The following is a 27,025-nucleotide window of genomic DNA, read 5'->3' on the forward strand; positions in this document are numbered from 1 at the left end:
TTTTAAGCTTTACAAAAGCAGAAAGGTGGAATATGCTGTGTAAAAATGGAAAATTTAAGGTACTCTGTGTGATAATCCTGTCTGACTAGCTAATGCCTCTTACTTTTAATGTGACATAATTAAAAATGTGTTACTTAAGTTATAATTTATTTTGTTTTCTAACATGTACACTTGTTTCTCATATGCATTTCCTTAGAGGGGTTATGATTCATTGAAAAAAGGAGTGATAAATATAATCCATTTTGGAGAAGGTAGGTGACTAAAATATTTGGATATTCATTTTTGTTATAACTAAAATAGTCCAATCAGTTACACTGTATATTGCATTGTGGTTTAGATACATACACATACTTGAAGGATCCCCCTCATGGATTTTTACCTCGGGTTAGTGTGATTACAGTTTCTGGATTGGCTGGCTTAATCATGGCAAGAAAAGGTAACTTATTTTTGTAGATTTCTTTTCATGAGTATTATTTGTATGTAAAAACATATTTTAATATAAAGATATTTTTAAGCGTTTTATTTTAAATGGACTTAATTACATCTTTTAATTTAACTAGATTGTTCAGATTTTTGGTTACCATACTGCTTCATATTGTTAGTTTGTATGATTAAATGAAATAGAATCACACTTTTATTAGAGAAATGAGTGGTTTATATACAATATACCAACACTACATGCCCAGCTACAAATAGTTATTCATTACCTAATAAATAATTTGTATTTTGCTTTATATAAATCAACTAGTTGCTTCATGCATTATTTTGGGTATTTATTGGCTTTTAAAATCACAGGTTGTTTGAAAATTCTAACTTTGTCATTAATGTTAAAAAGTATCCCTAAATTAAATAAATTAGGTTGTAATGTGTGCATGAAAATAGTATATTGTTATACAAGTAATTTTCTTTATAAAAAGTAAGATAATTGAATAGATTTATGTAGAATTATTATCAATACCTATGAATATCATAATGTATAATACATATTAAGTAAAAATGTTTTCTAAAATAGTCTTTGGATGGAGAATTTAAGTATACAGTTGAGCAACATGTCTTCTCTATGTGTAGCATTTATTTACATTCTTGCATTTTTCCCTTTATTACATAGGTTCCAGATTTAAAAAAATAATGTTTCCTCTGGGTTTAGCTGCTGCTGGGACAGCTGTGTGTTACCCAGCCCAAGCTGTGACTGCAGTTAAGGTAAATACATTATTTTGTAGTTTGCTTTAATTGTATTAACACTTAATATTTCTAATATTTGGATTTATAATGTAAAATATCAGAGCATCAAAAGTCACTTGTTTTGCATTACATATTTTAAACTTGAGTCCTCATACATTTTTGCCTGTAACAAGTAAGTCTTATGTTCTGCCAGCAGTTTGAGTATTTTTGAATGGATAACAAAGGTATGGTACATATACAGTATAAAAACAGCAAGATTTATACTAATGTTGCACTTATGAATCTGAGTCGTCATTTTAAACTCCCAGATAAATACTTGTCCAACTCAAACATGTGAAGTAATAAAGAGTAATGCAGGATAGAGGGTGACAATAAAGTTCTTAAGGTACTCTGGTAGAGTAACCAGTTGAAATTACAGATTACAAAATAGAGAAGTGGAAATTTCAAAGATAATCAAAATATGCTGCCATGCTTAGACACAGTAAAATAATTTAAAATAAATGTTAATGAATGTTAATACATAAGAAAGAGATAGAACAGTAAATATGTTACTTTTTAGGACAATATTTGTCAATCGTTTTTCTATGATGAAAGGACATTTAAAAGCAGTGAAGTTGTTTTTAATAATTGATATCATTTACATAGTGTTGGTAATACATATATTTTTGTGTACAGAATGTAAGCAGATCAAGATTACAAGAGAAGCATACAGGCAGGACTTGCGCTGTGATTCTGCACACTGACTTTGTGATAATATTGGATCTTTCTGGGATTTATCAATTATTAAAAACTGGTCTTCCTTGGGTTGTCTGAAAATTAGCAAAAAATTCTCAAATGTCAGTCAGGCTATGTAGACATGTAGCTTTATATATAGTGTCGCAAGCAGCTGGGGGTGGCACCCAGCTGGGATGCCCAGAAGGACTGGAGGAGGGATTACGCCTCCTCCAGACCGTGACGGGACAACCGCCCTGGTGGCTTTGGGGACCACGGGAACTGAGCTTGGAAGCTCAACCCTATAGGGGCCCGTGGTCACCACCAGGGGGCGCCCCGATACCTGGAAAGCCCTGGTCCTCAGCACTTCCGCTACACCCGGAAGTGCTGGGGGGAAGACGACCAGGAACACCCGGAGTGCTTCCGGGTGTGCAGCCGGTACTTCCGCCACACTGGGGAGTGCCGGCGGAAGATTATTGGGAGGCACCTGGAGTACATCCGGGTGATTATAAAAGGGGCCGCCTCAGTCCGTTCAGTGGCTTGAGTCGGGAGCAGAGAAGGACGAAGTTCGGGAGGAGTGGAAAGGAGGCGGCCTGAAGAGAGGCATCATTGTGAGAGGCCTGGACTTTGGGGGAGTTTTGGGGTTGTGTGGCACTTTATTGTATATATTTGTAAATAAAGCATGTGTTGGGTGACGATGTCTGCCTGTCTGTGTCCGGGCTGCTTACCACAATAGTTATTGTGTTTTTTTTTTTTTTTTGTATTATGGTTGAGAATTCTTTCTAGTACCAATGAAGTTGAATTTTTTTTTTAAACACAAGCATAGTTAACAGTATCTGAAGCCATGTTTTTGACATGCACTAAAAGCCTGTTTAACACACTGTGTAAGGTGGTAATTCACATAGACACAGCAGGCACAATTAAACTCATTACTGAAGAATTCATTACAGACTGCTGCACAAATGGTTTTCCTAATATAGTTTACTTTCAATTTTGCTGTGATAAATTATGATTAATTTTTCTTCAGCCATATTCAGTTGTCACCGAGTTATTTCAAGTGCCTTCTCCCAAAAATTCATAGGTTAAACTGCCTTTGCATTCAAGTTGTTGGTGAAGTAATTGACATTATGGATTACAGATTAACAACTTGTCAAATAGGTGCATTAAACATTTTTCTAATGGATACCTTAAAGATGGGCAAAATTGCATTTCTATGCTGCTGAGTGAGGATTTAGACTTTTCTCAAATTAACAAGAGAAATCTACATTTTTGGCCCTTGATCTTGTATAGCAAACTGCTGTTTAAAAATATTAAGTACTGTCACTACAATATCAAACAGCAATGGTAGAACCTTCTACTTCTGTTTAATCCGTAATATGATTAATTTCAGTAATCATGGCTTAATATGTAAGAAAAGCAGAGACAGCAAATAAATTAGAAAATATATCCAGGTGCATTTCGAGTACTTGGTCAGGTGTATTTAAAAGTAGGTGATTTTTTTTTTCTTTTACTTCTTCAAAGAAGCAGATACCTGCAGGAGCTTATTCCCACCACTCAAAAAAAGTATTGTGTCATTTTGCAAAAGATTTTGCTTAATGTGGTCTTTATCATCATGCACACGCATGACGGCTGGTGAGGGATAGATTAAGGATGTGCATACCTGCAATCAAGCGACAAGAACTGAACAAAAGTCGTAGGTATACATTTAAGCCTGCATGTGGCAAGTTGTAAATTTTACCGGCCCGGTTTAAGGTCTCAGGGAGCCAGTGATTATCACAGCACTACCGCATGTAAGGCAAGAGGTCCAGCCTACAGTTGCTGATAACATCGGGCATGTGTGTGGATGAAGAGATTAAGAAAGCAATCAAAATCCTGCTCTGGAACACTGTATAAAAGAGATGCGTCTGCACAGCCATCTTGTCTTCATGACTGGGTGAGGAAGTACTTCTTAGGACAGTGAGCCATAAAATTAGCCATGAAAAGGAACTTTCCTTATGAACCACACATGCTGGCCTCATGATCCCCTACATTATTAGTGAAGTTTTTACTCTTCTCACTTGCGGTACATTTGCAAAACATGAAGCACTTAATGACAATAACTGTAGGATGTACTTAATATAAAAAAAAAAAATTATAAGAAATTAAAATGCAGCTGGTGCTAAGTAGGCAGAGTGTGCACACTCTGACTTGACACGTCTGTGGTACTGGACACTAGTTCAGTCCTGCGAGTGGGAGACTATGGTCAGACCTTACATTGGCAAATTAAACTAAATGGAGAGTTTTTTTCTTCTTTACGGAAAATTTAGAAAATTGTGGTAACGGTGGCCTGATTATTTTTAATTAAGCCGGATTGTTTTAGGTATTATGTTTCATGCAAGGTATGGAGGAGTATTTTTGACAAAATTAAATAAATATGCAAATAAATAAAAGTACTGTGAAATGTGATAATAAATAATATTAGAAACATTAAATGTGAATTTAAATTAATAAATATATATTATAAAATATATAATAGAAATTCGGGTGGCACGGTGGCGCAGTGAGTAGCGCTGCTACCTCACAGTTGGGAGACCTGGGGACCTGGGTTCGCTTCCCAGGTCCTCCCTGCGTGGAGTTTGCATGTTCTCTGCGTGGGTTTCCTTCGGGTGCTCCGGTTTCCTCCCACAGTCCAAAGACATGCAGGTTAGGTGGATTGGCGATTCTAAATTGGCCTTGGTGTGTGGGTGTGTTTGTGTGTGTCCTGCGGTGGGTTGGCACCCTGCCCGGGATTGGTTCCTGCCTTGTGCCCTGTGTTGGCTGGGATTGGCTCCAGCAGACCCCCGTGACCCTGTGTTCGGATTCAGTGGGTTGGAAAATGGATAGATGGATAATAGAAATTCTTCATTTATTTATTTCAGTGACACCACATGTGACATGAAATACACCCTCTGAAATTAAAACTCAATTTCACTCATCAGAGTTGAGAGTGCAGGTATAGTAAGTAAGGTTTTTTGATTGGTGAACAATTTATTTATATAGCACATTTTCTTAAAAACCATGTAGTTCAAAATGGTTTACAAGATGACAAAAAGAAAGTTTTATAAGAAACGAAAAACAAATAAGATTAAGCAATAATACTAACGAGTAAGTAACAAAGAATAAAGTACGGTCAGATGGCCGGGAGAACAAAAAAAACAAAAAAAAAAGCTCCAGTTAGGCTGGTGAAAAAAGCAAAATCTGCAGGGGTTCCAAGCCCAAAAGACCACCCAGCCCCACTGGATATTCAACCTAACATAAATGTCCTTAAATCAGTACTCTTGGTTTCCAGGCTTTGCATGATAATAATAGATGAAGTTGGTCTCGTGGACAGCTGAGACACCTGCCTTCAATCCATCAACACAGGGCGCTGCATAGTGCCTTGACCACAGAAGAACTGGGAAAGACAGCAGAGAATAGTATAGATTAATACAGATTTGCGGATCCCTGAAGAATATAATTCTGTGCCCATATAGTCTTTCAGAAATGCAACTGAAATATAGCTATGAAAAAGCCATATTAAAATAATGGGTTTTACCAGTTTTTAAATGATCCACAATATAAGCCTGGTGAATTTCTGTTGGTTTTGGGTACATAACAGCAGAAGGCCACCTCACCACTTGTTTCAAGCTTGGCTCTTGGAATTATAAGCAGACCTCTATTCAAAGATCTAAGGTACTATTTGGAGTGTAGGGAGACAGGCATTCTGAAATATAGGATGGAGCAAGATAATTTAATGCTTTGTAAACCATTAGTATTTTAAAGTCAATTTCGAGAGACATGGGTAACCAATGTAAAACACTGAAACTGGTGAGATATGCTCAAATGTTCTTTTCCTAGTTAAGATTCATGTATTCTGCACTAATTGCAACAACCAATTGATATCTTTTTTATGTAGTCCTATTAGGAGTGCACTACAGTACAGTAATCTAGTCGACTAAAAACAAAAGCATGAACTAATTTTTCAGCGTCTTGTAAAGTTATAGGAGGTCTAACCTTTGCTATTTGCTATCTGATTTAAAGTTTATTTCAGAATCAATAATTACCCCTAAATTCTTTACCTCTGTCTTGCCTTTTAAGCATAAGAGATCACAATGATCTTTTGCCATTAAGTGCTACATTTACATGAGACACTTCAGACTCCTGAGGCAATGATGAATTCTGAACTTTTTAAAAAAAATAGCTGCTTTGCACATTAATTCTCGGCAACTACCTTGATATCCATCACAGACGCACACAGTGATCCTCTATGAACACGTGCAGTCACATCTTTGAGCGTGTGCAGGGGCCCAAGTATTATCAAGTCAAGCAAAGCTCACCAATCAAAAACTAGTACTCACAAGAAACCAGCCTCTCAGCTTTGATGAGTGAAAATGACAACTTTAATGTAAAAGCATATTTCATGTTGTATGATAGGAGTGCTGTGATGCTGAAATAAATAAATGAAGAAATATATTAATAAATACAGTACATGAAGAAATACCAACAAAAATATGTCTCATGGCACATTTAATTATTTATGGCCACATTTCATGTTGTTATTGTTTATTTAGCCAAGTATCATGGAAAATAAATGTAAGACACCACATGTTGGTGGAGGGAGTTTCTAAATGTGAATTGCTGACCATTAAGATGCTCTTTACAGTTTGGATTTTAAAATGCTATAATAATAAAAGGAAAATCAGAATTATGAGGGTTATTTGCATTAATGAGAGTATCTTAACATAAAATAACAGACATCTCAGGTTTATGAATGGGTCGGACCCTTTTAGGGTACTGGAGACATGTTAGAAAAACATAGATAGATAGATAGATACTTTATTAATCCCAATGGGAAATTCACATTATCCAGCAGCAGTATACTGATACAATAAATAATATTAAATTAAAGATTGATAATAATAATAATGCAGGTGAAAAACAGACAATAACTTTGTATAATGTTAAACGTTAACGTTTACCATACCCCCCCCCCTACTCCCCCCCCCCCCCCCCCCGGGTGGAATTGAAGAGTCGCATAGTTTGGGGGAGGAACGATCTCCTCAATCTGTCAGTGGAGCAGGACAGTGACAGCAGTCTGTCGCTGAAGCTGCTCCTCTGTCTGGAGATGATACTATTTAGTGGATGCAGTGGATTCTCCATAATTGATAAACTGCACTGTTAATCAAAAAGTAGAGCAGTGAGACAGAAAAAATAACATTGTGAAGGGGTGTGGCTATAAGTTTTACTAATGAAGATAACAAGCTAACCGTTCAAAATTACGAAAAGGCTGATGTGCAAAAACACATCTGTAAAATATAGCAACTTTACAAAGTGTGTGTGGAGTAACACAATGCCAAACGTAGTGAGAGAAAATAGAATGTTAGCTTTCACCTTCAACTTTCAAATAAATTTGGAATACGCAAAAGATATTGCCTGGTGTTGTCAGTATCATCATGCACAAGTTTGCTTTACATGTGTTGTGACAGCTAATCACATTTAATCAAATGAGAAGAAGTGAACAAAAGTCATAGGCATACATTTAATTCTGCATGTGCTGAGGGCCTAATTTAATCTGCACAATTTAACACTAGAATTACCAAAACCTATGGAAAAACTTGTAAATCTATCCCACCTTAAATCCCTTCGCACCTCTCCATCAGCATCTTTTGTCTTGTAAATGTGTCGATAAGCATCAAGCAGCCTACTATCACTTCCCCCCACCACCGCACAAAGTTTCCTCAACTTAAGTCTGTTTACCTGTGTGTCAGTTTCTTAGAGTTGTATAGAGTAAATACTATATCGTTATTTGAAACACATGCATTTCATGTGTGTTCATTGTCTACCACTATGTATGTAAACACATCGTTAAAACAGAAACGTTTTTCATGTTATAGTAATAATTGACAAAATGTAGACTTGAAGCATATAATGTGTGAAGCCTGAAGTCCAAATATCAAATAAACACTTTCACAAAAGGTACAAGTATAACAAAACAAGTGCACTTTTATTCAAGAACTAGACAAAGAGCCCGTTTCGACAACATAAGATGAAACGGGCACGAGTGGAATAGTAATAAGTATAAGCACCACAAACCTGATATAGGTGTATTGAATGAATGCGTAATTGAATCAGAATGCATAATTAGGCCTCGAGCTGTAGTCAAAATCGCCTTTCAGGCCTCTAGAGTTTTAATCGTAGTCGCCTTTATCTTTGAATTTTTTGCGGCCGTAAATTCGCCGTCTGCCGCGATGTTGGGGTTGGATGTCGGTCAAAGTCGCCTTTCTCTTTGAATATTCGCGGCCGTAAATCCGCCGCCTGCCACGATGTTGGTCTAGTAAGGTTTTTCGGGCAACTGCGCAGAAGGCGACTGCGCATTCGGCTTCGGACGGACGTGAGTGAGTGAGTGAGGAGGCTGGCGAATTATATATAAGATAATAGCTGCAGAAAAAGAACCCGCGTTAGGGTGGGACATTGACACATCTTTAATGTGACTGCTTTGGTGGAGTTCGACCCCGGACTACTGTGTTTTGAGAAGTGAGCTGCTCTTATTCTTACTATTTTAAAATAAAAAAATACCTATGATTTGAGTCTGTAGCAGCCGGTGTAAATTTATGGTGCTTGTAAAGGTTAGTGTTGTTTTTTTTTTTGTTTTTTTTTATTCAGTTTTATTCTCAGTCACATTCACACTCGCCCAGATCTGACACTGCTGTTTTCACATAAAGATGCGCTATAGCAGAGGTGAACTCAGATGATGACGAGGGTTCTACATCGGAGAAAGAATGCACATCGCACTTTTGCCGTCACTGTACTTTGTATATGTACACGGGAAGCTCTGCAGTCTACTTATGACTTTACACTGTAGGAAGATAAGTCAATAAACCAAGGTAAATAACCTATGTCTGTTAGCAACATGTAATGTATATTACCAAACCTCCTTCCAATCGAAACCAGCACATCCTAGTATTTGACAATATGCTTAATAAAAGATGGCTTAGTACTAGTGCTTAATATTAATACTGCTGCTTCACACCTCAAAAGTTCAAATTTTAGTCCAGATACATGTTTTCACATTCTACTCATACTTCCATAAGCTTTTTTTTAGTCACTATGGTTTATTCCCCACTTCCCAAAGGTATTAGGTTAACTGATGTCTCCAAATTAGCTTAGTGAGAGGAAGTGTTGGTTTGTTTGTAATTGTGCCCTACAAGGGACTGACGCCACATGAGGGTTGTGATAAACTGTCCAAGGATGGTTTCATTGTTGACAGGAAAGGCTCTAGCTCTCCATTATCATGTAATGGCATAGGTTTGAAAATTGCATTATGTTATGTAAACTGTGGCCTAATGTAATGTTTTCAACAATTAATTTAATTAATTAAACAAGTAATGTTTTTAACGAACACATGTAAGTTGTGAGTCATTTTAAACAGATTTGCATAGCTGTGATAAATCAGAATTCCCTAGTTGCTAGTATTGAAATAAAGCATACACACCCCAAGCAATACTTATCCCTGTTTATTTGAAGCAGTACTGCATAAAGAGTTAACAAGTGGGGAATAATTAAAACAAATGACATGGAGAGGAAGATACATACATGTCTGAGTACTATACAGTAGTAACCATTTAACTAGCAACGGTAACTTTAGTAGTATTTGTGCAGATTTTGCGTGTTGTATTATAGGATGTAAAGATGAGCTTCTTTCCCATATACGTATATCCCATAATATAGCAGTTTTTTGTAAGATCTCTCTCTTAACAGAGGGCAGACAGTCAGACTTTAAGAGAGAGTAAAAGCAACATTAGCTTTTACATTAAAGTAAGTGGAATAATAAACTGAGAAAAGGGAATCTAAGTAGTCATCCTGTATATGAAGAGGAATGGTAGAGTGTAAAAAAACAGAGGTGTGTCTTCAACAGAAATGTAAAGAGAATGAATTCAGACCTTTCATTTTATCCTGCAAATAAAACGAGCAATGTTTGTCCAAGTGTGAAGTGAATGAACATGTGTTTAGAACAGCAGCTCATATTTTTAATTAGAAAAAAACCAGGTAAAGAAGTAGTAAACAATAAGCTTGTTAGCCTGTTAAGCATGTTAGCATGCCAATCGGCAGCCGATTGTTCTGAGTATCACTGTTATTAAACTGTACTTATAATGTTCACTTTGATTCAAATAGTAAAAGTTTGAAAACAATATTCTTGACCAATGAATCATAGTGTTGATATTCATTTCAAAAGCACTGTACAGTATTATGGGAATGTGCCTTTCCTGTTTATCTTTTCAGGACGTAAGTATAACTAATGTTTTAGGAAAAATGCATGCATTTTGCACAAATGAAGCATACAGATGGATAATGGACATGTGACTTATGCGACCCTTGTTACATGAAAATTCTCTTTTTTTTCCACGGATGTTGTCCTGTGTTGGTCACTATTGGACTATTGGGTCCCATTCTATTAGACTCTAAGTAGTGTACTTTCTCCATGAAAACATGGCATAAAAAGGTTTGGATGGAATATTCCTTTAAATATCGGTATCACAGAAGTTATGACTCAAGAGTTTAACAGGGTCAAGCATAGCACATAACCTAATGAATGTGGAGGTAATTGTCTAGTAAATAGCAAGGCAAGATGTTTCTAATTTCAGGAGTCATTTGGCTGCTACAATCATTAACTATAAAATCAGTAAAAGGGAGTGATTCAGTTACAAGTGTGATCATGTACATTCAAACTATGTTTCTACCTCTACCATGTAAAACAAGCTGACATGGAACATTTTGTATTGCCTGTAGTTCATTTCTGTCAGTAAGATGTTTTTTGTGAAATGTACGAACTAACCCATGTACTTTTTAACATGATCTGTCTTGGCCTTTTATATTTTGCATTGCTTCCTTTTTAATTCTTCTCAGTGAGATCTCTAGTAAAATGAAATTGTGATACCATCACTTTGCATGCCACAGGTTCTTGATGATATCAATGATAGTTTTATTCACAAACCTGATTGTCTGTCATCACCATCAGTTGTTTTCCTTGCCATATGCGGAGTATGAAAGTAGATTCTTTGTTTTTCAAGAAATTACAGACTGCTGATTTTTTTCAATGCCTACATGATCTTTCTGATTGAAATATTTTTTTCTGCCATCATCTGAATTGCTTGCTTGTCTTTTATTTACATTTTGAAGCCTTTTTCAGTAGAGGAAAACTGCTCACTCCAAAAGCAGATGGCAAAGGGATTATTACAAATTAAATCCAAAATTACAAATAGTACTCAAAGTTCTTTTGTGTGTGCACATTTAATGCACCAGCAAAAAACATAAAGGCAACGCTAAAACTGCTATTACAGCTTAACATTTAAATATGTACACACCAAAATATAAAGAAATATTGTGCATTTCTGCCACATATCAATCATATCTACTTTAATCTGAACTGATTCAGCCAACAACAAAATAGCACTTTTTAATTCAGTGTTCAGTACCTATAAAGGGCACTTTATAAAAGATATTTAACATATTAATGTATTTTACATAATTCTATTTATAGTTTATATGCAGATTTTTTTTGGCAACATATTAAACATAATTAAAACACATATCGGTTTTAGAGGTACTGATGGCAAATTTATTTTTATCATAAACCATTTACTTATGTATACCTTCATTTGTTTGTACTGTGAATTATATTTCCATGCATGAAACTAATAAGAAATTTTAGAGTAATAAGATGAGGACATAAACTGAAGTAATTTTTTAGCATGAAAAGTGACACTCCTGTGTAAAATTAACATCTATTGATGTTTATATAAATATTATAATGATGTCATTGAAAGTAGAAATTTTTTTTTTTTTTTTTTTTTTTAAACTGTTCCTCAGATAACTGGAAAGAATGCTTATTCTGCTGGTATCTGGGCCAGTGGAGCTTTGAGTTCTCTTTGGAAACCAAAAGTATCAGCTAGACCAGAAAATAAAGAGGTATTTTGTTTTTACTTATTTTGTTTAATTCTTCTTTCTTAACTTTTATTTGTGTATCTCTGATATAATAAGTAGGTCTAAGATGGGAAGATAACATTGTGAGCCATCCTACAAAAAGCTGCACAAACTTTGCTGGCTGCTGGTTGCACTGCAAATCCTACCAAAGGATTTAAAATGTTGGCTTTTCTTGTTTTATTGTTTATATATATATATATATATATATATATATATATATACACACACATACTCTTTGGAATTACTCTTTGGAATTGCTCTTATTAATTACTGATAATAATGTTTTTTTTTCAGCAAAGTTACAATAAATCTCATTGAAGTCAGTTGTTATAATCAATGAGATGCAATTGGAGTTGCCCTGTTCTGTTTAAAAAATAAAAAAAAAACAGACAGACTTTGGTTTCTGACATAATGTACTTGTTTCAAGAAGGATCTGTTCATGTAAGCCATGCTCATATCAAAAAAAATTATCAGAGCACCTCAGAATACAAATTATATAAATACATACATCAGAAAAACTTACAAAGTATTTCTGAAGACCAGAGTGTTCCTTAATCCACAGTAAATTAAATTTTCTACAAATGAAGAAATTCCGTAATGTTATTACTCATTCTAATTGTGGGTGTCCTATAAAGATCACCGTAGTGCTAAAGGAGGCAAGAAAGAACCCGAGGGTAACAAGTCCTGCAGAAATCTCTTGGCATTTTGAAAATGTGTGTTCATGTGTCCAGTATAAGAAAAACACTGAACAAGAGTGTTATTCATGAAAAAATCTGAACTCTTTTTGTTATAAACATGCAGTGCTGTTTTTGTAGATAAGAAATCGCTGCACACCAACACCAAAACCCTCATCCTTGTTTTGAAGCATAGTTGAAGAGGCACTGTGGTTTTGGGCCTTGTAGCTTGGACAGCTTGTTGTAACAGAGAGAAAAGTTGCATGAAAAAATTTTACATTAGAATGTCAGGGTGGTAGTCTGTCACCTGGAGCTCAGTAGAAGTTAAGTGATCCAAAAGGGCATTAACCCCAAAACAAAGCAATTAATCGACAGAACACCTTGAAAAGAAAATCATTGTCTTTTAAACCACCCAAGTCAGAGTTCAGACCTCAGTTATTTGAAATGCTGTTGCATGACCTGCAGATGGCTGCTCATATAAGGAATCACCAAAGTATCAGTGAACTAAAGCAAGTTTGTAAAGAGAAATGGTGTAAAATTCCTTCTAAGTCTGATCAGCAGCTGCAGAAAATTGTTGACCGAAGTTATTGCTACTAAAAGAGGTTCTACCAGAAGTAAATGCACAAATTCACATACTTTTTCCTGCTTGGACTGTGAATGTTTATTTAAACAATGTTCCTCAGCATTGACCAGAGGGCCAGTTCTGTTAATCAATTGGTGTAATTTAGGTGAAGGTGGGACAAGATATATAATAATTCCAAAGGATTCTCAAGCTTTTTTTCTTGAAACTATACATCAAGAAACTGTCAGTTTCTAGATTGAGAAATATAAATAAAGATGTGGTTACAATTTAAGAAAACCGCTTTGAAGTTATGCCCTCATTGGTCATTTTGTTGCATGTTCATAAATAATGGGTTTTATTTAAACAAAAAAAAATCAATTTTAAAAACTAATAAGCAACAAACTACAAAGCTCTACTCTCTTTTGGCACATGTGCCTATTTTGTGTTTCTCTTCAAGTCTAAATTTACTATTACTTTTTTACATAAATGGACATTTTAGATTTTGCTTGTATTCCTCTGTTTATTAATATTCTTGTTAATCATAGTAAATTCTAACTAAAAACATATAATTGTTAAAAGTGAATTTTGTTTAGTATGATAAATCAGGAAACTATATTATATCTGAACATTTTATCTTGACTAAAGTAGCCAAAAGAAAGATATGCATCCAGAAAACAGACCTACAATTTATAGCGATGTAACAATATATGTTATATAATTGTACAGTCATGCTCTTTGTTTCAGCTGCAGTCGACCTCGGATCCAGCAAATGCGGCAAAATCTGATGTATATCAAATGACAGAAACTACCGAAGTTCCTGCTTCTCCTAAAATTGGATCTCTGTTTCCTGAAGATGGATCCTCTTTATCTCAAGATACTGCTTCTTCCAATTTGGTCCCTTTGCCTAATTCTCCTCCTCAGACTGAATCTTTTCCTGCGCAAAAAAGCTTTCAGGAGATTGTTCCTAGCACTGTATCCCCTCACTCAGTTGTACAATCTGGTATGCCCTTTATTTCTAATTCTCCTTCATCATCCTCTTCTACTGAACAGCAACTCCAAGTTGAACCAAATAAGCTTCATAAGCAAGAGAAAATACGAGAGGATTGGTCACCTCCTAAATCCGATTCTGAGAACTTTACAGTTTAATGCTATCTTATTTATTTTCTAACTGAGTAGGGTTAAGCACCCTCTAATCACATGCTCCTTCCTTCCAAGCTAAAGGAGTACACTCTGTGCAGAGCCCTTCCTCTGCAGGTGATCTCGGATGCTTATTTAAGCCTTTTATACTGAGTGTTTATTATGTGTGCTAGAATGTGCAGAAAAAAGCTGTCTCCGTTAATGACCTTTTATTCTTGCATTGAGCAATCATTTAAATCTTTCTAAATTGTGATCTCCCTTTTAGAACACTATATGTTAAGCTAGCATGTTTGTCTTATTTGTGCAATTAACTTCAGTGTTATGTAAGTACTGTTTGTTTGTGTAACTCCCAAAATCATGAATTACTTTCAGTCTGCCACGGTGTATCGATTAGAATGTTTAAAGGAATAGCCTGAATGCTTTTAAAAAAGGAAAAGCTTTCTCTTGGTGGTATACAGATGATGGATTTTTCTAAAAAAAAAAAAATTGTGTACTTAAGCAATTTAAAGTGGTTAGTTATCTGTGTATGTGGTGCAGTGACTTTCTTTTTATTTTACTTGCAGATGTTACAGAGAAACCAAAATACAGCCCTGATCCTCGCTTAGCAGATCACGGTCAGTCAAACCCAGAAGATGCTGATATGTATACTACAAGAAGCTGAATTAGGACATACAGGATAAAGGACTGTCCGACTAAGTTTAAAATTGCTTGGTATTTATTCCCTTGCCACCTAAAAGTACAATCAGTGGAAATGAAAATTCTCTTTAATAAACATTTGACATTAATTTCTGAATTAGTAATTTATTTTCAGATGAGCAGTGTTTTCAAAGAGGTGTACAGGCTCAGAATAAGTCTTCTTTTTTCTTTTAAAGGAAATTGATACTTTTCCCTTTATTATTAAAATTAATTTTTCACTGAAGTTTAGTCATAATAACTATTATAAAAATAAAGAAAACTCTCTTTTATGTAATTCAAAGTAAAATATATAATAGGTTTTCTGCCCGATATCTACTTTGACACATTAAATCTCTAGCTAGAAAGTAACAACTGCTAATGTGTTAAAACATTATTCCTGTAAAAAAAAAAAACACATTTTCAAATGTTTTGTGATTTGTGGCAATGTAGTTTTTATTGTGTATTATCAGCAGAATCTTTTTTAATTTACTGAGAGCCCCACAGAAATGTGATCGGTTCTGCCAAAGGGTGCTTTTTATGTATTTCATAAATTTGATGGTCCAATGATATACATATATAAATAACATTGGATTAGACATGTATTGAAACTCAGGGAACTGCCATTGTGCATCTTTTAAAATCAGTGTTGATTAATGCTAACGTTCTTTTGATTGTTGTAAGTGTCATAATGCACTTTCAGTTTCAAAAGTTTTTGTTCTGCATTAAAGTGAAGTTGGCTACGGAAAGCCTCAATACACAGGACTGTTGTAGGTCATTTGTGTGGCATTATTTTCATTATATTTAGAATCTATTTACTATATATTATGTGTCATAATCTATAGGTTTGTGAGAATTTTTAAATCTGTTATAGTTATTTTTCAATTTCATATTTGTTGATTTTAATAAAATGTGGAATTCCATGTCACTTTCAGTGGAAGTGCCTTCAGTGCAGCATGGTGGCTGATTCTACTAAGAACTGGGCTCAATTCCCTGCCTAGTCACTGACTGTGTGGAGCCTGCACATTCTCCGTGTGTGTGTGAGTTTTCTTTAGGTACTTCTAGTTTCTTCCACTGGGATATAAAGTAAATCTACAACTCTACAGTAATTCAGTATGAGTTGAGTTTGGTTGGGTGTGCAAATGCACAGTGAGACAATGTCATCCATCACCTTAATGATTCCTGTCGTGTGCCCAGAGGTTTTCAGGAGGTACCTGCTCTCTGTTGTAGAAAAAATAATGGATGGATCAATGGATGGAAACCCACTTTGGTCTGCTGTTTGCTCAATGGAATCAGAGTTTGTTGGAAGTATCCAGCTAGAACATCAACTGTTGTGATGATCTACATGTTTCATTGCTGCTTGTCTGTTGTACCCTGTTTATGAGTATAACCCATTATGTTCTGGTATTATGCCAACTTTGAGATTCCTAAAATAAAGCGAGTACAATTCCTATATTTGTTGCTGTATGGGAACATTATGGTTATCAGTGTCAGCCAATGGTATGTTGAGCAGCAAAATGGGGATGTTCTTTGCAGGTTAGCAGGGATCCATATGAACAATGTGAGTTAAGGTTCTTCAGATGACCTCTAATCAAACCAAATCAAACAACTAATAGCTGAAAGCCAAGTAGCTTTCCTTGACTCTGCCCATAGTACCAAGTGTCCAGAATCAGTCTTACTCGCTTTGAAGCAATATTTTTTTGAAGTATCATTAATAGATTATTTCAGATACATTTATATCTTATCTTTTCCATCCCAGATGAATAGATAAATTCTTTAAAATAAACAAAAAAAAGTAAGAAAATGTATGCATGGTGTGACATTTGGGCGCATTCAGAGATTTGGTTCGCTGGTTTAAAAGTTGGTACATTTTTATATTTTCTATCCACTTCGTCAAAGAGTTTGTTACTGCAGTTTTTTATTATATATTTTTGTCCTGTTAAAAAATAAAACTCATATTAGAATGTAATTGCACATACTAGTAGTGTGCATAAAGCATGGTTTAATACAATTTTACAACATCATGTGGCTGAATTTACTTTCATAGACAGCAATTCTAGCTCAATTGATGAAAACAATTCATGTCATTTTCATTGTTAGGGGTTGTTGGATATGGAGGATTGGTGAGTAAGAGTAGTTCATATTTTCTAAATAATACTTTTTGAAGAAGTGCCCAATAGAGATTTACAATCGGTGCTAAAATCTCAACCTAAAATTGCTGGCTGCATCCAAATAGAGAAAAAAGCAATTAAATACAGTGTCCGAGAATATTAAATCATTGTAATCTTTAGATAATGCAGCAGTGAGGATGTTTTCAATTGGGGATGCTCCGATTAGGTTTTTTTAGGGCCGATACCAATAACCAGTATCATGTTCCTGGATCAGCTGATTCTGATACCAATTCAGATTTTTTTCTTTTAACTCTTTAAAAACATTTACACTAAGCTCCTGTGTAACCAGACGTAGATAAGTGTTATGTTCAATATTAAACTCTTAACTTTGGTATTTTTATATTTAAGCTATAAACCATAGGTGTTACCCGTTCATTTTTTTATTAACAAAATTGTTCAGGACCGTAAAATGCAAAAATAAATACAATTACATTTGAATACATACTTTTTAACTAATAAAATATGTTGAGAAAATATTTATCTGTAATATATATGTCACTAAAGAAAATAAAATACTTCCCATAGTTAGAAGGTGTTATTGTTTAATTTCTTCTGTAATCTAAGTTTCTGAAACAAAGCTTAATTTAAAAAAGTAGTTTTCACCATTTGTCTAACAAAAATATAGATTCTCACACATTGATTCAAATAATTAATATTTGCAGTTAACCAATGCTTAAATGCACTTATAAGTTTTAATTATTTTTAATCATTGATTGCACCATATCCTTTTTGCTGTTAAAATATACATTTGCTATGCTTATACAGGTTTTTTGTTTGTTTCTGTTTTCAGTGTACCAGCTACATATTTGTAATTCTTGAACAAGAATTTGAAATTGCTGTTTAGTAAACAGTAGGCTTGCTAGCTTAACATCAAAATGAGTCTGTTTTTACTTGTAAACTTGTTGAGCATGTTAGCCTTGTACAGTATCTTCTTGATAAACATGCTATAAACATTTGATAGATTTGTGGCTTTTTTTAAAGTTTTGTACTGTTTATTAAAATGTGTGCATGTGTCACAAATACAGTATACGTTTTGGTAAGAAACAAGTATTGCATAATTGAAATGGTAATCCACTCTGTGATTATTCAGAAGCAGACAAATGAAGGCAGACCTCGTATCTGTGACGACTTTGTTCTTATACCATCTCTAATCTGAATCCTACTATTTATGCTCTGACCCATCAGGCTTGGTTGTTTATGTACAAGAAGTGCCAATAGGTTTTGTATGAATGGCGGCAGTTTCTCATCCTGATTCCATCCTAGTTAGCATGGAGCATAGTGTCGTCACATTCTTATCCTCAGTAAACACACTGCAAAGATCCAGTTATTGTTGTCCTTGATGAAGTCACTGTGCATCAAGAAAGATCAAAATGTAATGGGGCTGCAGCTGGAGTTATGAGGACTGTGACACACTCTTACATCCTACAACCTTCATGCTTGATGACAGTTTGGGAAAGTGCTTGAAGCACCATAAGATGCATGCAGAAGTCAAATGAAGAAACTGCCTTATGTTGTGTAAACTTAGTTTGGCTTGATAAGATGTTTTTTGATGTTTATGATTAGACCGATTTAGTTGTTGAGTGGCAGAGTCCTTGGTTAAGATCAACCCGCAGCAAAGTAGGTATGGACATTACTTCTTCTTCTTTTGGCTGCTTCTGTTAGGGGTTGCCACAGCGGATCATCTTCTTCCATATCTTTCTGTCCTCTGCATCTTGCTCTGTTACACCCATCACCTGCATGTCCTCTCTCACCACATCCATAAACCTTCCTCTTTTCCTCTTCCCTGGCTGCTTTATCCTTAGCATCCTTCTCCCATTATACCCAGCATCTCTCCTCTGCACATGTCCAAACCAACGCAATCTCACCTCTCTGACTTTGTCTCCCAACCGTCCAACTTGAGCTAACCCTCTAATGTACTCATTTCTAATCCTATCCATCCTCGTCACACCCAGTGCAAATCTTAGCATCTTTAACTCTGCTACCTTCAGCTCTGTCTTCTGCTTTCTGGTCAGTGCCACCGTCTCCAACCCATATAACATACCTGGTCTCACTACCATCCTGTAGGCCTTCCTTTTCACTCTTGCTGATACCCATCTGTCACAAATTACTCCTGACACTCTTCTCTACCCATTCCACCCTGCCTGCACTCTCTTTTTCACCTCTCTTCCACAATCCCCATTACTCTGTACTGTTGATCCCAAGTATTTAATTCATCCACCATCGCCAACTCTACTCCCTGCATCCTCACCATTCCACTGTCCTCCCTCTCATTTACACACATGTATTCTGTCTTGTTCCTGCTGACCTTCATTCCTCTCCTCTCTAGAGCATATCTCCACCTCTCCAGGGTCTCCTCAACCTGCTCCCTATTATCACTACAGATCACAATGTCATCACCAAACATCATAGTCCACAGGGACTCCTGTCTAATCTCGTCTGTCAACCTGTCCATCACCATTGCAAAAAAGAAAGGGCTCAGAGCCGATCCCTGATGTAATCCCACCTCCAACTTGAATGCATCCGTCACTCCTACCACAGACCTCACCACTGTCACACTTCCCTCGTACATATCCTGTACAACTCTTACGTACTTCTCTGCCACTCCCGACTTCCTCATACGATGCCACAGCTCCTCTCGAGGCACCCTGTCATATGCTTTCTCCAGGTCCACGAAGACGCTATGCAACTTCTTCTGGCCTTCTCTAAACTTCTCCATCAACATCCTCAGAGCAAACATTGCATCTGTGGTGCTCTTTCTTGGCATGAAACCATACTGCTGCTCACTAATCATCACCTCACTTCTTAACCTAGCTACCACTACTCTTTCCCATAACTTCATACTGTGGCTCATCAATTTTATTCCCCTGTAGTTACTGCAGTCCTGCACATCCCCCTTATCCTTAAATATCAGCACCAGTACACTTCTTCTCCACTCCTCAGGCATCCTCTCACTTTCCAAGATTCCATTAAACAATCTGGTTAAAAACTCCACTGCCGTCTCTCCTAAACACCTCCATGCTTCCATAGGTATGTCATCTGAACCAACGGCCTTTCCATTTTTTATCCTCTTCATAGCTGTCCTTACTTCCTCCTTACTAATCTGTTGTACTTCCTGATTCACTATCTCCACATCATCCAACCTCTCTCTCTCTCTCTCGTTCTCTTCATCAGCCTCTCAAAGTACTCTTTCCATCTGCTCAACACACACTCCTCGCTTGTGAGTACGTTTCCATCTTTATCCTTTATCACCCTAACCTGCTGCACATCTTTCCCAGCTTGGCCCCTCTGTCTAGGCAATCGGTACAGGTCCTTTTCTCCCACCTTAGTGTCCAACCTCTCATATAACTCTTCATACGCCTTTTCTGACCTTCTTCATTCCTCTCCTTGACACCATACCTACACATCACCTCCTTGTCTCCTTTGTTCCCTTCACCAACATATCCATTGAAATCCGCTCCAATCACCACTTTCTGTCCCTTGGGTACACTGTTCATCACTTCATGCAACTCACTCCAAAAATCTTCTTTCACATTCATCGCACACCCAACTTGCGGGGCATATGCACTAACAACATTCATCATCACACCTCCAATTTCCAGCTTCATAATCATTACTCTGCCTGACACTTTTGACCTCCAAAACACTCTTGACATACTGTTCCTTCAGAATAACTCCTACCCCATTTCTCCTCCCATCCACACCATGATAGAACAACTTGAATCCCCCTCCGATCCACCTGGCCTTACTCCCCCTTCCTTTTAGTCTCTTGTACACACAATATATCAACCTTCCTTCTCTCCATCATATCTGCTAACTCTCTCCCCTTACTAGTCATACTGCCAACATTCAAAGTTCCTACCCTCAGTTCCACTCTCTTTACTTTCCTCCTCTCCTCCTGCCTTCGGACATGTCTCCCCCCTCTTCTTCTCCTCCTTCTTCTTCTTCTTCGGCCAACAGTAGCCCAATTTCCGCCAGCACCCTGTTGGCTAACAGTATTGGTGGCGGTTGTTGTTAACCTGGGGCTTTACCGATCTGGTATGGAAATTTGTATTGTTGTCCGCATATTGATTTGGCAAAATTTTACACCTGATGCCCTTCCTGACGTAACCCTTCCCATTTATCCGGGCTTGGGACCGGCAGGATGAAACACACTGGTTTATGCATCACCTGTGGCTGGGTTAGGTATGAACATTACTTGATTTCCTGGATCTCAAAGAAGTGAAGGTTAGGCTAGTTGGCAGTTCTTTAGTACCCAACTATACATGTGCCTTGCAGTGTAATAACACTCAATCTAAAGTTGTCTTGCCTCCAGCTTCCTAAATCTTTCTGAAAGGTTGTTTGTAGTGTTTAGTTGTGGTGTATGGTAACATCCAGCCTCTCTATGTATTGGAGCATGCAAGTCCAGGGATAATAGGATAATAAACAGATGATATAATGTGCTAGGGTCTAAGGTTTCCAGAGTTGTCGTTTTTACTTTTGCTCAGATTATACACTACATGCAGTTTTAGTATGCTGCCATTTCTGAATGGTGTTATGGGTAACCTGCTCAAATGGTAGAGAGTGACTTCAAACTGGAACTTGGGGAGGCGCAAATATGTTATAAGTGGGGTGAGGAGAATCACTACAGTGCCCCGTGTAAACAGCTACAAGGTTCTGGAGACAACTGCTATTCTGCATAAGCATCTGAGAAAGAACTCATAACTGACAGACTAAACCACACGTGATCAGAAGGCTGACATTAAGACTATTGTGTGCTCATGCTCCCAGGGAAGCAATACCACTAAGGTCCCAATCATTTCAAAAGAATCTTGGGGTGCAGTATACCCAGGGGCTGCAACAAGACAATATTTTGTGTTGGTCTGTGGATGGCCTGTAATTCTGTAAGTGACTGTGGCTTTGACAAATGCAGTGATCCAAGGGCTGGCTGGAATATTGGAGGTGAGGAGCTTGTTTGATTTAGTTTATCTGGAGTTTGTAGTGGACAAAGAAGCTCTTGGCCTCCCCTGTTAAAATGGAAACCTTCATGTACATGAGATGCTGGTGAATCTTTGTCGATTTGCTTGTGTGGCAGAATCCGATAGTCTGCCACTAAGTGATGCCATGACAATATATAGCAGGACAGTAGCCAGAATTGCACACACAAATGGTTTCACTTGAAATATCCTGTGTTTTCAACACACAGCAGTTCTGCTGCAGAAGGATCACCTTGAGCTTTCTAAATGGAAAGGGTGCTTTGGGCATACACAAGCATACAGAATTCAGGGTCAAAAAGAATAGAGCAGCTTTCTGCCAGCAAGTTTAAAGGTCCGTTCATTTCCCCGAGCATGGTGTCGATGGCAGTAGTAGGCCTGATTTGCTCCATGAAGAAGGGCTGAAGATTTCTGCTTGACAGCAACAACATAAAGGACTCTGCAGGCTGCCAAGAAGGCCTAGCACTTCAAGCGCAGCATCTGGACTTGTGAGAATTTACATCAGCAAGCTTTTCATCATTAACCATTCTCACAATCTCATGGGTAATACGCAGGCAGCAGCCGGAAGAAAAGACGTCAGCGACTTGACAAAGATGAGTCAGAGGATCTCGGGCAGCATCACTGAGTTCGTCACTAGTAAACCCTGTGACCTTCTAGAATGTAACTAGAAAGTGAGAGCAGCGGACAGCGCACACGTACTTCTGATTGAATGACAGGCACTTGGTGTGCTTGGGATTTTATTGAAGCAAGTCGTTGATATTGAATTGCAGGTGGTTTTCATGTTTTGTTTTTTGGATGAAGTAGAGCATCATCCATTGTTTTCCCAAGCTGCTGCTTTCTTTTGGAGATATGCCAGTAGTTTAAAGCAGAGTGGAAATATATATATTTAAAAAAAAACATCATTGGAGATGATTCAAACTCTCTGAAAGGAGGTTATATTTTCTTATTTGGTGGGCACCTTTATACAAAGGGACTTGGGACATTTGAGATACAATTGGTTACATTTCTTTAGCTTTTTCAATTGGAGCACAGGCAGGTAAGGTGACTTACTCATGATAGTCACACAGCATCAGCAGAGGGATTTGAACCCACAATCTCAGGAGCTGAAGTTCAAGGCCTTAACCACAACAGCACACTGCCTGCCTTTAGTGGACTGTTAGAGGAGAGAGCCTATGGACACTGCAGCAGCAGTAACCCTCATTCGTTATTTCAGGCTGGTAGCCCACATCAGCATTTGGGGAGTTTAGATTTAGCTACTACTGTAACCCAGAAACATTTCAGTCTTACAGTATTCAGGTAGTGTCATCTTTTGATGAAATCACTGGCTTGGAAATAAAGGCATCCGTACTTTTATGTCCACTGCTTGTGCATTTATTTTGGTAGGGTGTTTTTGGTGGGGGTACTAGCATTGTACTATGTGTAGGGTTACACATGGGCTTCTACTGGTGATGAGGGTTAGTGTGAATAGGAGAACCAGCAGTATGTGGATTTCATTAAAAGGGATCCTCCTAGGGTGAATTTTCAAGTTCTGTTAATTGCATGAGGGGGTCCTGTCTATAAAATAAAAAGTGCTTCATTGTAGAAGTCTACCTCATCGTAGCAGTAGAGTCTGAGGAACTGCAATAGAAGAAGAGAGCTTTTAGTATGCCAGGATGGAAGGAGCTGTGAAGGACTCCAGAAGACTGAAAGGTACCAAATAGTATAAGTAACATCTCTATCCAGAAGTGCAGTGTTAAGAGACAGTTGATACAGGTTAAAATGGTGTGGAATTGGGGTTCCTGCATATGCTGGAGTTTTAGAACAACATAAATATTTAGATTATACTGAAAAGAGATATTACTTCATGTACTCATCCTTTGTGTGCTTATGTGTATATTTTTGTGTTTACACTTACATTATATATTGTGTTCTGATTTTTGCCTTTTGATTTGACTCCACTGACTATTAGTAATTGCATTTCCCTCCCTGTGGGTTCAAATATCATCTCTGAATCACTTTGGGACCAATTGTTTCAGAAAAATATGTTTAAACAATGTATGTTAACTGTACATTGTAAAGCAGGGATCTCAAACTCCAGTCCTGGAGGGCCGCAGTGGCTGCAGGTTTTCATTCTAGCCCCCTTCTTAATTAGTGACCTGTTTTTGCTGTTAATTAATTTCTTTTGCATTCATTTCAATTGACGTGTTTTTCTTAAGATTTGTTCCCCAGAATGTCTTTGTCATTCCTCTGAATTGCTTCACGTCTTTCCTTAAACGGAAATGAAATGTGAAGTGAGTGGGCCAACAGAAGACCAACTAAGTCAGGTCCTCAGACTCCAACCAATTTCACCCCAACCAGTTGCTTCATTAGGCAGCAAGTCTTGTTGGTAATTAAACCCGTTCTTTAATTCCATGGCCGAGTTTGAGATCCCTGTAAAGTGTCTGGGAAGGTGCTGATGTTCTTACGATGAAGAGCACATATACGTTTACATGCTTTTATTGTATATACAGTGCTTGGATCACAAATAAATGAGTTTAATCTTCTTCAGGGTTCCACTTTAAAAACAACCCAGGGCAGAATGTAAACCACATTCATTTTTTTTAAAACAGTCATTTTTCCTCAGAATTATCTATATAAGTAAAATCCAGTAGTAATACCCTCTGTCCGTCTTTTGGGTTTTCAGCATCATTCAATGTTATTTATCCATTTTACACCTCATTTCAACCTTCAGATCACATTTCATCTGTTTGTCAATCATGCAAAAATAGTTCACAATAGCATCTCATAAATTTCATGGTGGCGGTATAATGGGGAAGCAACCCAAAAACTCTGCATTATTGCAAAAAACGTGAGTCAATCTTAATGAAACTTTGCCTGTATGAAGAAGCGAACCCAACGTACAATCCAGACTGCCTGGCGTTTACAAATGTCATCGGGAAGGGTGGGTATAAAGAGAGGTGGTGGGCAAAAAGTGCATAACCCTAAATGGCTTTGTTGAAGTTCATGAAGTTATGTGCGCATATTACTGGTAATTGAACTTGAACTCTAGACTGTAAGGCCTCATAAAAGCGCCATTGAGAAATGGAGTTGTGTTTTCGTTGGCACAAAACCAAACCAGTCCAGTCGATGGTAATGAGGTTGGCATATTTTTAGGTTTGGCCCGACTTACAGTGAAAACTGCATCCCACATTATGTTATGATGGGGGACCAACACAAAAACCGTGCATCACTCAAAAACAGCTGTGACTAATTTCACGAGATTGTGTATTAAAATTATTGTTCATGCAATTTAAAATATCGGCATAATGGAGTTTCAAGAATTTCACTTAGGAGGTGTAATGGGAGGGGGGCAACACTCCAAACAAACCAGGCCATACTGCAAAACAGCTGAGTGGATGTTTGTGAAATTCTGTATATACATTATGCTACAGTTAACCTCAAAAGAGTTTCAAATGTTTCATTCACCATAAATACGGTTTCAATTGACAGAACAGCACAAAACTGGTACTTTGGCACAGCTTACAAGTCATATCAGTGATTCAATTATTCAACAATCCATCCAAGTTATTAATGTGGGATTAAACATCAACAGTATTTGTGAAACCTCAGTAAATTTAAACCTGGACATACAAAGAGGTGGCATGCATGGAGTTATGGCGATTGTGGAATCAAATCATGTACAAAAAGAACATTTTCAGCTCAACAGAGCCATCAAATTGATTTTTATGACAGGGGTAGTGTAGACAACTAATGGGACACTTGCATTTCACCAGCAATGACAAAAGGGTCAACATTTTAAAAAAAATTACAAATTTTTTGCCTACCTTTGCCTATTAAACAAATACAGTATATCCAGGGAAGGCCTTGGACTTTAGTTAGTCTTAAGTATAATTACTGAAAGGACAGAAGGGGACACGGGGTTCTTACTACCACCTCATAGCTCCTGTCACTTTGTGTGCAGCTTGAGTGGCCGAGTGTGTCTTGTGACAATGGTGCCCTGTCCAGCCCTTCCTTTCTTCATTTTGTCCAGTACAGCTGTGATGGATTCTGGTCCCACACACCATAAACTGGACTAAGTGGAATTGAAAATGAAGGGATCGCTATTTATGAAAATGCAGCAAATACATATTAAGAGAAGCAGCAAATACATATTATTTTTGACGTAATCCTCCTGATCATTTTTTATAACACTGTTAGAATGTTCACGGATTCTTTATGCTGCCTATATTGTTACGCCTGGCTTGTGCACATCTTCCTTACTGTGACAGTGTGTCCCACTAGAGAACAGGTGGTAATCCCAGGGCCAGGAAAGTGGTCTCCTTGAGTCCACAGTTCCACTGAGCAGCCTTTGTAAAGCGTGTGGTGTGAGTGAGCTGGAGTGAAGCACAATGGGGTGGCCACTGACTGCCTGCCTGTTTTATTGTGACACGGTCCTGTTTTCCCTCAAAGACTCTTTGCCATGTTGACTTTAACAGAATGCCCATAATCCCAATGACAGCCCTGGTCACTATCAGAATTGAATGCTATTATAGGTCCATACTTTCCCCTTTGTCTTACATCTGTAATTGCGCACATTTAGGTAGAGTGCCAGAACCAGCAGGAGTAAAAGTTACACATTTACTCATATGCTACAGGTAATGATCTCAAAATATAAGCAGAGCACACATGAGTTTTGTCAAAAACACATTAGTACAACTTGGATAACAGGCTACCGGGGGCTCTCTGTCTTAGTATGTTTACAAGTAAGCCCGCGATTCGCTAGCGAATCGGAAATCCAAGAATGGCAATCAGTTTCTGCGTGATGAAATATCATGGAGGGTATATGCAGTGGTGTGGGCGGTCGCGTCTGGGCGGCTGTACAACCTGGCATGCACGCTTTACCTCAGGTTTAGTTCACAGGTCGTAGTCATAGTAAAGTTTCCATTTAATTCAATAACATGTATCCATACGGGCTCGTGTTTGTATTACTAATCGTTGAGCTCCCTCCAT

General features: G+C 37.3%; 1 protein-coding gene across 4 annotated transcripts in view; it reads left to right on the top strand.

Moving 5' to 3' along the window:
- apool (apolipoprotein O-like) overlaps positions 1-15,616 on the top strand; it is a 31,372-nt gene extending 15,756 nt beyond the window's left edge. For 2 of the 4 annotated variants that reach the window (XM_028815964.2, XM_028815963.2), the window contains exons 4-9: positions 197-251; positions 338-436; positions 1,109-1,200; positions 11,758-11,856; positions 13,834-14,107; positions 14,808-15,616. In XM_028815964.2, coding sequence (XP_028671797.1) covers positions 197-251; positions 338-436; positions 1,109-1,200; positions 11,758-11,856; positions 13,834-14,107; positions 14,808-14,905 — 717 coding nt within the window. In that variant the 3' untranslated portion in view covers positions 14,906-15,616. The remainder of the gene's footprint in view (positions 1-196; positions 252-337; positions 437-1,108; positions 1,201-11,757; positions 11,857-13,833; positions 14,108-14,807) is intronic. The other 2 variants (XM_028815966.2, XM_028815967.2) reach the window with 2 other exon arrangements.
- Positions 15,617-27,025: the final 11,409 nt, after the last annotated feature.

Source organism: Erpetoichthys calabaricus, chromosome 12 (assembly GCF_900747795.2).
Source record: "Erpetoichthys calabaricus chromosome 12, fErpCal1.3, whole genome shotgun sequence".
Lineage (NCBI taxonomy): Eukaryota > Metazoa > Chordata > Cladistia > Polypteriformes > Polypteridae > Erpetoichthys > Erpetoichthys calabaricus.